Source organism: Lethenteron reissneri, unplaced genomic scaffold (genome assembly GCF_015708825.2).
Source record: "Lethenteron reissneri isolate LAM-NWPU_2019-01 unplaced genomic scaffold, ASM1570882v1 scaffold_1928, whole genome shotgun sequence".
Taxonomy (NCBI): domain Eukaryota; kingdom Metazoa; phylum Chordata; class Hyperoartia; order Petromyzontiformes; family Petromyzontidae; genus Lethenteron; species Lethenteron reissneri.
Window position 1 is genome coordinate 244,076 of NW_026891694.1, and position 11,503 is coordinate 255,578.

An 11,503-nucleotide genomic window follows, 5' to 3' on the forward strand; every position below is an offset into this window, starting at 1 on the left:
TAGCTGACTCTCTGTGTTGTATTGCATTACATTTCTAAGTTTACTAGGTTTGTTTTCTCTTTCATTTGTACCTGATGATGATTGCTAGTGTTGCAATCTAAACGTCTCATGCTATTATTTAATGTATTTATTTATTCTACGTGACTTTCCTGAAAGAACCAAAGAGTATCTTGCTTAAGTTTTAATTTCTTTTCACCTGGCTTGTTACTTTGTAACTTTGTTTTTATTTTTAATATTCACAGTTTTTTTTCATTTTTTACCAGGCCACGCCCGCTTGAGCTGCTGTACCGCTCTTGTTTTCAGAAGCGACCTGCCCACAACAACAACAAGGTGAGGCTTTTCAACAGCGTGGCAGTGTTCACTCTAGACACCTGGTGGTGTTCACTCTAGACGCGTGGCAGTGTTCACTCTAGACGCGTGGCGGTGTTCGCTCTAGACGCGTGGCGGTGTTCACTCTAGACGCGTGGCGGTGTTCACTCTAGACGCGTGGTGGTGTTCACTCTAGACGCGTGGTGGTGTTTACTCTAGATGCGTGGCGGTGTTCACTCTCTACATGTGGAGGGGAAAACCGGGGATCGAGAAGGAAATGAACGCGACCACGGGGAGAGAGAGAGACACGCAGTCTCGGCTGTGTTGATTGTTCCTCAATGAATTACTTGGTGGAGTGAGGAAGCATTAATACTGAGCAGGTGAAGGTGGCCAGGTGTGGGTCTGGACACACCACCACCTGTGAACCATGCCAGTGTGTGACAGTGGTGGAGCCAGTGGGGGTCGGGTGGCGCGTGTCCCCCCAACGATCTGATCGAAATCCATAATTTAGATCAGATCATTGGGGTTTATTAGTAACTAGCTTCACTACCCGGCTTCGCCCGGGACTTGGATTCTTGTCTTGGATAAATTTCAAATTTCATATTCCTTTATCTTTCACTGAAAATCCCTGAAAAAAAATGATGCTTGCAAGAAAGAAAAAAGCCAAAACACATCAATTTACCTAAATCGGATGTTTTCACTCAAGGATATTCAACCTTAATCCACTTCTATGGAAGGTCGATTTTGGCAACTCGGGAAGGGAATGACGTGGCGAGCTGAAAATAGTCGCGTTCGCTTAGAAATTCCTGACGGCATAAGCTGTGAAAAAATTCATGACGCCAGAGCTCAGCGTTGGAGAGTTTTTGCTGCTTCACACGAACAAACAGATGTAATTTCTGCTTTATATTTAAGACAGCAGTTGTACCCGTTCTTCGCACGGATATGTATTGAAACTCCGAGAAGCCAATGGCTTCATCGGCCTGGAGGGAAGCACCACCTAAAATCTCCCGGCACACTGAACAGCTGTAGAAGTACGGCGCGCGAAGAGCCATATGGTAGGGGTAAGCATTGCAGACCGCTTAACTCAGTTGTGATGCGGGTTGACACCACATACTTAATGGTCATTTACCCCCCCCCCCAAAAAATACAAAAGTCTATTTTTATACGTTTTACATTGTGTACAGTATGGAACCTATCCACGTTCCAAATTTCAAGTGTGTAGCATGTTGGGAAGTATGCTAGACATTTATAACAGACACACGTATCCACACATTTCCTTTATATATATATATATATAAGATAAGATAAATGGGCATTTTGCGACCCCCACCGCCACCGTGTGGCATATTATTACGTGCCAGGGATTTTATGAGAGGACAACAGTCCAAGTCCATAATTGGCAATAAGTAACGGCAAAGCAGTTGCAAGCGACTCACATAATTGTGCGCAGTTGCGTCTACAGGACACGACTTCCCTGAAAGCATCACGTTCAGCGAGCGCAATGCCGATCACACGCGTCGAATAAAAAGCAAGGGACAAGTCCTTGCTTACTAACAACTCCTTACTTACTAACAACTCCTTACTTATTCTTAGGTTTTTTCAGTAAAGTCACGTAGGTAAAACATTAAAATTAATAAAAGTAAAATAAAAATCACGACGTTTCGGAGGCAACACAAGCTTCCGTCTTCAGGTGTAACCGTCACAGCCACGACATCTGTATCAAGTAAATGAGAGATTGCAGGAGCTACCACTCCGTTTATATAATGGTTGGAGAGGGGGGGCAAGTGCAGCACGCTTTTTATTCATATGGTAAGGTGAGGCTTAAGAGGGTGAGCCTTTGTTATGGAGAGGTACGGTTTGTGACTCAACTTGTGACAAGAAGAAAACAACTGAACATGGTAAACCTGTAATAGTTGTCTGTCAAATAAGATTGGCCAAATAAGTGTAGTTAAATCTTTTTTGCATGGTTAATCACATCTTTCCAATGCTTACTCAGTTTGTAACCATCATCACGGTTGAAATTATGTCTGTGTTTATATATTTGTATGGCTTCGTGTACAAACCTTTGATGGTAGCCAGGAGGTTTACAGAGAACCTTGGTCTCGGAAAAGACAATTTCATGAGAGCCCACCGATTTGTAGCAATGATCGGCAACGGCCGAAGAATCAGTTCTGCCGTGTTTCAGATCTGACTTGTGCTCGCGGACACGATCAGAAACATGACGTTTTGTTTCTCCAATGTAGCAATCACCACAAATGCAACTAAATTTGTTGACTCCAGGATACTGTAAGTCAGGAACGACATCCTTCACAGATGGAATCCGATCACGGATTTTATGCACTGTACTGAATCGGACTTGGATCTTATGTTTGTTTAGAATTTTGGAGATCTTTTTGGTCACGCCTGCTATGTATGGTAACGTGATAATTTTGGTCGGAGTTTCATGTGGCTGTTTCTGTGTGGTGGGAGAAACAGCTTGGCGGATAGTGCGGTCAGAGTATGCGTTCATCCTGAGGGCCCGATGTACATGTCTTAATTCACCGGCCAGGTGGTGTTGGTCAGAAATGCCATGGGCTCTGTGGTATAGCGTTTTGATGAGAGAATTATTTTGAGATGGGTGGTGGTGGGAATCCGGTTTCAAGTAGGAATCTGTGTGGGTGGCTTTCCTGTAGGCAGAATGTCCCAAGGATCCGTCAGGCCTCCTCTCAAACAGAATATCCAAGAATGGTAGTTTACCGTCTTTCTCCACTTCCATGGTGAATCTGATGGATGGGTGTCTCGAATTGATGTGGTCCAAGAAGTGGTTCAATGCTGGGAGGCCATGTGGCCAGATGACGAAAGTGTCATCCACATACCTCTTCCACAGGGAAGGACGCAGGGTGGATGTCTGGATGGCGTCTGATTCAAACTTTTCCATGAACATGTTGGCTATAACTGGTGACAAGGAGGAGCCCATAGGGGTACCCTCATTCTGTTTGTAGAAGGTGCCATTCCAGGTAAAATAGGTGTTGGTGAGGCAATGCCTAACCAGCGCAGGTACATCAGAATTCAATCCATGTTGGACTAAGTCCTCAATTATTGTTAGGGTGTCCGGTACTGGGACTTTGATAAACAAAGATACTACATCAAAGCTGACGAGGATGTCATCAGGAGATAGTACCATGTCCTTAACCATAGAGACTAATTGGGTTGAGTTGTACTGCCGAAGAGGTCTTGCCTGTGAAGGGGAGCAGAGTATCTGATAGAAAACGGGCTAGTTTGTACGTATGAGAGTTTATCGTCGACACGATGGGTCGTAGCGGGGTGCCTTCTTTATGGATTTTGGGAAGACCATAGAGTCTGGGAGGTCTAGCCGCCGATGGTTTTAGAGAGGAACGTTTGCTTGGTTCGATTAGGGAAGTCGAACTCGTGATGATACTGTTGGTTTTTGTCGTTAGGCTTTTAATGGGATCGTTTTTAATTTTGGAGTAACTCCCATCATTAAGAAGGTCCTGGATTTTGTTGTTGTATGAATCTTTATCCATGATGACCGTGGCATTGCCCTTGTCTGCCGAGAGGATGACTATATCATCTCTCTTTTTTAGGTCCGCGAGTTCAGAGCGTTCCTTTTTGCTGATGTTACTGGTGGGTTTCTTAGCATTCTTAAGAATAGTAGCTATTTCAGCTCTTGCTACATCCGCATGGATGTGTCCTTTGCCTCTGAGGGCTACATCAATCTGAGAAATCATATCCTCTACTGGTATATATTTAGGGGTGACGGTGAAATTTAGTCCTTTGGCCAGTACCGTTTTTAGATTGTCAGAAATTGGGATGTTACTCTGATTAATCACGGTCTTGTTAACATCCAGATAATGTTTTACCTACGTGACTTTACCGAAAAAAACCTAAGAATATGAATCCTTGCAGTCACGAAAGCTTCAAATCTAAAACTCCTTACTTACTAACAACTATCATTATTCATTACTGGAGGGGTTGCCCCCCTCCCTACCTGAAAATCCTGGCTCAGCCTCTGAGTGTGTGACAGTGTCAAGTTTGTGTTTGCAGTAAAGTCTATTAACTCTATTGAGCACGGACGTTATATCAAAACAGTAGTTTATTTTTCTTTTCCTCTGGAACTCTTTGTAAGAATGCAGTCAGGAAGTTATCACAGCACACGTGGAGCAGCTAAAGTCGGAACTGTTCATCACATAAATCAAGGACATCTGTGCCTGGCTTTACACCTCTTAGTTGCGATTGAACATTCATTTATGCATTTGTGCATAACACAAATTATTATTTTCAACACCCTTTGCTATGTCAGCTGAATTTAGCTTTCATAAACATTTATTTTGAAGCCAGACAGCCAAAATTGTGTGCTCGGAGTTTTGGGTTAACATAAATTCTGAAGTTATGAGGGCTTCCAGGCATGTTTATGACCATTTGCCCTCTCATTGTGTGCCATAACAGCCCGTGTGATGAATTTGGGACACTTTTTCACGCTATCATAAATATAGGAATGAGTATAGACGTGTAAGTCACGTGTTACTGTGTATATGTATTGATACTGATGTGTAGATGGTGTGGATATAACTTTTTCTCTTTCTGCAGAATTGGTCTGATGGAGCAAAGGCACTCGGCGCATCTCGGTGCAAAAAGGCATCAATGTGACCGTTGTGCATACAGCACGGATTGTCCTTCAAATTTGACACGGCACCAGAGAACTCACACAGGAGAGAAACCTTTCATGTGCAGTGTGTGTGGGAAAGCGTTTTCACAGTCGTCTACTCTTGTAACACACCAGAGAACACACACGGGAGAGAAACCCTTCAGGTGCACTCCGTGCGGGAAGGCGTTTTCAGATTTATCTTCTCTTCATGTACACCAGAGAACACACACGGGAGAGAAACCCTTCAAGTGCAGTGTGTGTGGGAAGTCGTTTGCACACTCATCTACTCTTGTAAAACACCAGAGAACACACACGGGAGAGAGACCCTTCAAGTGCAGTGTGTGTGGGAAGTCGTTTGCACACTCATCTACTCTTGTAAAACACCAGAGAACACACACGGGAGAAAGACCCTTCAAGTGCAGTGTGTGTGGGAAGGAGTTTGCACAGTCATCTACTTTTGTACAACACCAGAGAACACATACGGGAGAGAAACCCTTCAGGTGCACTCCGTGCAGTATGGCGTTTGCACAGTTATCAAATCTTCATGTACACCAGAGAACACACAAGCATCAGAAAATCCACCAGGAGTGGAGTTTGAAATCAGCTTGTGAACGTCAAAGTGCTGCAATGAGCCCATCCCTCATCAAACAAGAACCGGAAGAAAATCCCAGCTTGGACACTTTTAAAGATAACGAGGTGAAATATGAAGAAGTGAAGGTGAAATGTGAAGAAGTGATGGTGAAGAGCGAAGAAGTGAAGGTAATATTTGAAGATGAAGATTTAACTCCAAAATCGGACCTTCACATCGATGGAGGCAACGTGAAGCAGGAGGAGAATTCTGACTGTGAGGCAGAGCGAGGCAACTCCCAGCAGTTTGTGGAAGTGGAGGTGTGGGTGGACTTCCTCCGAGACAATACAAAGTCAAATGGAGACCCGGTAGATGCGTAAGCCAGAGACGATGTCACTCCAATAGATGCTCCTTTGTCACAGGCCTTTGATGACAAGAATGTGAAGTTGTTGAACACTCAATTCCTAGGTTCAATCTGCAGGGTAAGAGCGGCCAGTCTTTGTGGACCTATGGGTTGCGTAGATCTGTAACCAGGAGCGAGAGCCAATAAGCTCCCAAGCATTCACTATGTTATCATAATTGCATTTATATGGTGCTTGCTTAATCGCCTCTGGCAACTCAGAGTTTTCTATCGTATCTCTTTTCAAACACTCGAAGAGCATCCCCAAGTAGCAGCTGCCCCTGTGTGGCACAAGGTGGTGGCCCTGCACCGGCCTGCATTTGGACAAGAGCCTGTCAGTAGTGGGCGATGGTTGATGTGGCATCTCAGTTGTGGAGTTTGTAGGTAATGCTTAGAATTTGATATATTTTGACCCAGACACCAGCATTCGTTTTGAATGGCGCAATAGTATTTGTTAAAATGATTGTCAATAATTTAGACTGAATACTTGTCTGATGGTGTGCGTACATGTAACATTTTGTTTCTAAGGGTCAAACATTGAATAAGTCATGTTAGGACAAAGAGTGTGTTTTGGAATAACCTATAAAGATAACGCAGGTGAGACTCCTTGTTCTTATGATACAGGTCAAAGGGTACTTTTGTGTTTTCAGGAGACGTCTTCTCATTGTCTTTTAAATAGGGAGCACACTCGGATCATTCATCAGTTACAAGGCATACCACTCAAAAGTTAGACGTAGAGGAGATACATTCTCTATAACACGAATTATAATTTAGTCTTACCTGTTGACGTAGATTTTGTCTAACTAGGACTAGAAATGCTCCTTGCTGATTAATATCTGGATGTTCGTAACTATCGGTTGAAACAAGCCCGGCTGCTGTTGAGACGCTGTGCACCAATAAGGGTCCACAGGTGGCTTGCACTGAATCAATGACGCACTCCCAGAAGGCTGTGCTAGTTATAGTTTGTGTAAAACATTCCCTTGTTTGGTGGAGAGATCGATAAATGAAAGATGTTGTCTGCTGATCTGCTTCATAGCAAGGAGGTAATTTTTAGAGCACATTTGAAATGCATTTTTGGTACAGATTTGTATTCGTTTACACGGCAGAGCACATCTAGTAGATACATTCTCCAGAACAACACTCATTCGAATTTTGCATGACGTCTTATATGTTGGCGAACTAGGACAAGAAATGGTCCTTGCCGATTAACGTCTGGATGTTCACAACCATGGGTTGAAGCAAGCCTAACCGCCTGCGGCGTCCCTCACAAACATTTACGGCCTTGGGCCAGGAAAGTTACGAAAAAAATTTGCGCACAAACGATGCATTCATGCAAACTCCCGATGCTTCGTTTTATTGTTTTAAAATGAAATAACTTTGAATTTTATTATGTTTTGAATTAAATAAATGTATTTCTTCATTAAAGCTTATATAATTTTACATCTGGAAGACTTCATTGAAAACGACATTTTGTGTGAATTTTCTCTAGTCGTTAAGTAGATGGCCTTACCGGGGTTCGGTTCGATGCGGACTTTCACCTGGTTGGGATCGCGGGGTGGAGATAAGGCGACATAGAGCTGGCCGTGCCAGAAGATCGCCGTCTGCAGATCGATTCCAACGTGATCGAACGTCTTGTCTCTGCTCCTCCGTCGTTCATGCAGGGGGCGCATAGGTTTGCAGCGCCCCCTGCATGAAAACGAAGGAAAGTGCAGGGTTCATCACAGATAGATGAACTGTGCTTATATAGGAGTACTAGCAGGAAGTACCTGGCGTTGCCCGGGCGAAAAAAACACACATGGACTTAGACACACAAACATCGACCCACACACAAACACATCGAGTTCCATACACACAGACATTCGCTTTAGATAAACAAACATGGAGTTACACACACGAATCGACGTACACACATACAGCGACTCACACGTAGACTTTCACACTCACATGGACCGAAGCACACATGGATTTGCACACATCGACTTGGAGACACACACATGGACTCGCACACATACATATGTTGAGGTGCAAATGACGACGCGGAGGCAGGTCTTCAGTTAAGGGCTTGGCCAGTTATTTATTAAGTGCTTCGGGTAACTTCCCCAGGGGTAGGGGTCCTTCACTAGGTCCTTCACACGAACCTTTATGCTGTCTGTTCCTAGCTCGGCTAGCTCCAGGGCTCTCTCCCTTGAGTCGGATCGGGGGGTTCAGCCAACACCGACCGACCGAGGAGAGCAGCACCTTCTATCACTACGGCCGGCTTCTCTCCAGACTCCCTGAGCTCTACCCCTGGCTGGCTCTTCAACTGCTCTCTATCCCGGGCTCCCACAGTAACCCCCCGTTCGTCACGCGGTCCCCCTTAAGCAACTTCACACATGGTGTTGTACCAGATGACTCCAAAAAGTGCACCAACACCATGTGAAACTAGGACAGTGCATACATTATCAGAGTTATGTTTTTGTTTGCATTATGACTGCAGGTGTTGTGGTCTATGCAAATGTAAAGTATGAACTTGTCGGGAGACGACTTCACGGGTTGCACACCTTTATTAACGTCAACTTCTCTTTACACGGGTGGCTAAGTACAGCCTGACACACAAGGCTCCCTAACTTCTCTTTACACGGGTGGCTAAGTACAGCCTGACACACAGAGCTCCCTAGGCTACACCCTCACGGGCTCTTACACCCCGTAGCTCTTGGAACCCACCTAACCGGGGTATCCGTCTCGACTCTGGGTCCCACAGCCTCGTCCCACATGGACGTCAGACCACGGGTCCCACAGCCTCGCCTCCGAACCACACAGCGTCCTGGCCCTTATAAGGACCGCGGGACCAGGGGTTTCGGGGCCCTATCTCTTCAGATTCGTCTTCGATCTTCAACTGGTTATCAACTCCCCGAGTGCTCCCTCGCGTCCTCCTTTATAGCCCTAAATGCGGACGTCGTTGAGAGCACCCACCCCAGTTGGCCAATCACTGCGTACTCCCTACGATCCTCTTTCCCACATGATGTCAGCGCGCACAACCACGCACCTCGCGCCGCCCCGTGATCCATCACTGTCGGCGCGTGTCAACAGCACCCCTCTTGACGTAGCCACGCCCGGCGCGCTCATACGCACGCCGCCCCTTTTGTCAGCACGTACCACCACTACATCACCCCCTACCACATAGCTCGCAGCCGCCCCGGCTGCTAATAATTTTTGTTTTTACCCTCCCTTATGTGTGTGTGCCCCGTAACGTAAGCAATAATCACAACAACACGACCCAACACAACACAATAAAACTCCGCAATCCGCAAGAACAGAACAAGGAACCGAACAACAAGAACAATATGTATAACCCGACGAGCGACAACAATAAACGTATATACACTAAAAAAAATTGACTCGTGCAGTGTCCCTTCCTTTCCGATCGCCCCTTGAACGGGACATTATACCGGCAGGAGGGGGGCGTGGTGACGAGCTGCAACCTCGGCCCCCAGTTTATTAAATATAAAAAAAAAATTTCTCTTTTATTTTTTCACGAAAAGTGTTGTGACCTAGCACGAGTCCGCCTGGCCGGTCCGTCGTACGGTGCTAGACGCGGTTGATCGTCCCGTGGTGCCGGCAGTCCAGGGAGGCATGGGCCAGGCATCGGTGATCCGCGCGTGCCTCGGGGTTCCGGTTCACGACGATCAGTAGCCGTCAAGTCCGAGACACCTGGGAGTGGGTCAGGCGGAGACACGTGAGGATCAGACTGCGACACATCCCTCCCCGGGTCGACGGCCACATCACACGCTCGGTCGTTACGACACAAGGGGAGACCATGCGGTGCCGCGAAGGGTTTCAGCCGGGAGGGGTGTACATACCAACGGCGTTTTCCCCATTTAATCTGGATACTCTGGGGTCGCGCAATGCGCACGATTTCCACAGGTCCCCTCCATGGTCTCAACAGTTTAGGGGACGTAGCTAACGGTGCATGTGGGCAGTGCAGCCAGGCCTTATCGCCTGGTTTCCAATCGTGCGTATACACCTTTCTCGCGTGCAATCTCTCGTTAGCGACCTGGCGAGACCTCGAATTCAACCTCGCAGCCTCTCGCGCTTCAGCCAATTTGGCGATATTAAATTTGATGTGGTCGGCCAATTTAGACTTTTTACGAGGCTGGGAAATCCCCAGCTGGACATCCATGGGCGGATCGGCCTCCCGCCCATACATGAGAAAAAATGGGGAAAACCCTGTCGCCGCATGGGGTACCATTCGATAGGCCGCGAGCACCCCGGGTACCTGTAAGTCCCAATCAACCTGATCGTCGCAGACCTGTTGGCACAACATAGAAGTAATCGCCCTGTTTAGACGTTCAACCATGCCATCAGTCTGCGGGTGATACGGGGAGGTACGCACTTTCTTCATCCCCAGCAGGTCGCATACCTCGCGCAACAAAACGCCCGAAAAATTCTTTCCCTGATCCGTCAGCAAGCGTTCGGGGGCGCCTTTGTCCAAAACATAGCCCTGGACAAAGGCGTCTGCCACTGCCGCAGCCGACTGGTTGGCGAGTGGCCACGCCATGGGCCATCGGGTGAAGTATTCAACGCCAACCAGCAGGTACTTGTTACCCCTAGGTGTAGCTGGAAAGGGCCCTAATATATCGAGCGCAACCAATTCGTTTGTGCGTGAAACCTGAATGGATTGTAGCGGTGGATTAGCCGCTATTGGTGGCGGCTTCCTTTGAGCGCAACCCACACATCCCTTGAGGATGTTTGCCACGTCGCTCCCCATACCCGGCCAATAATAGTCTCATTGGAGTAGGGCGAGCGTCTTATGGAATCCCAGATGCATGAGTCGTTCGTGAGCAGCTAGAACGACTCTACCCCGCATAACAGATGGCACAACGAGCGTATGACGCCGGGACATATTGTCCCACTTCATCAGGAGGCCCTGTCTGACCACCCAGGAATTTACCCGCGACTCCCCCTCCCCGGGAGCCTCTGCCTTCCGACGCAACGTGAGCAGGGAGCTGTCGGCCATTTGGAGACGGCCCCACTCAATAAGAGGCAACGCGAGCAACGAGTCCCCGGCCGTAGGAGTGGCGGGCGCATCGACTCGCGGAGCGTCAGTGGCGGCGAGCAAAACTCCCGCGGGGGTGGCGACAGGGGATTTACACCGCGCCGATCCCAGAAGGCATGCACATTCCGAGCGCGGCGACAAACGCGACAAAGCATCCGCATTCGAGTGCCGCAATCCCTTTCGGTAAATAGTCGTAAACTGGTAGTCTTGGAGGACCTCCAGCCATCGGGACAACTGACCGGAGGGTTGCGCCACCCGCATTGCATATTGGAGAGCTGCGTGGTCCGTACGGACAGTAAAATGACGGCCGTAGAGATACGGCCTGAATTGCTGAATAAAAAACACAATCGCCAGCAATTCACGGCGTGTCACACAGTAGCGTTGTTCGGCAGGTGACAAAACTCTGCTACCGTAGGCGACCACCCGTTCGACCCCCCCGACCACCTGTGAGAGCACTCCCCCGATACCCGTATTACTAGCATCCGTGTCAAGCAAGAACGGTTGCGTGAAATCGGGGTAACACAAGGGAGGAGCCCGCACCAAGGC

At 47.5% G+C, this 11,503-nt stretch overlaps 1 protein-coding gene across 1 annotated transcript in view; it reads right to left on the reverse strand.

Annotated features, from left to right (window-relative positions):
• The window catches only part of LOC133339584 (probable basic-leucine zipper transcription factor Q), a 107,127-nt gene extending 96,209 nt beyond the window's left edge, over positions 1-10,918 (reverse strand). The window contains exon 1 of the mRNA XM_061547695.1: positions 10,853-10,918. Within this exon, the coding sequence (XP_061403679.1) occupies positions 10,853-10,918 (66 nt within the window). The remainder of the gene's footprint in view (positions 1-10,852) is intronic.
• Positions 10,919-11,503: the final 585 nt, after the last annotated feature.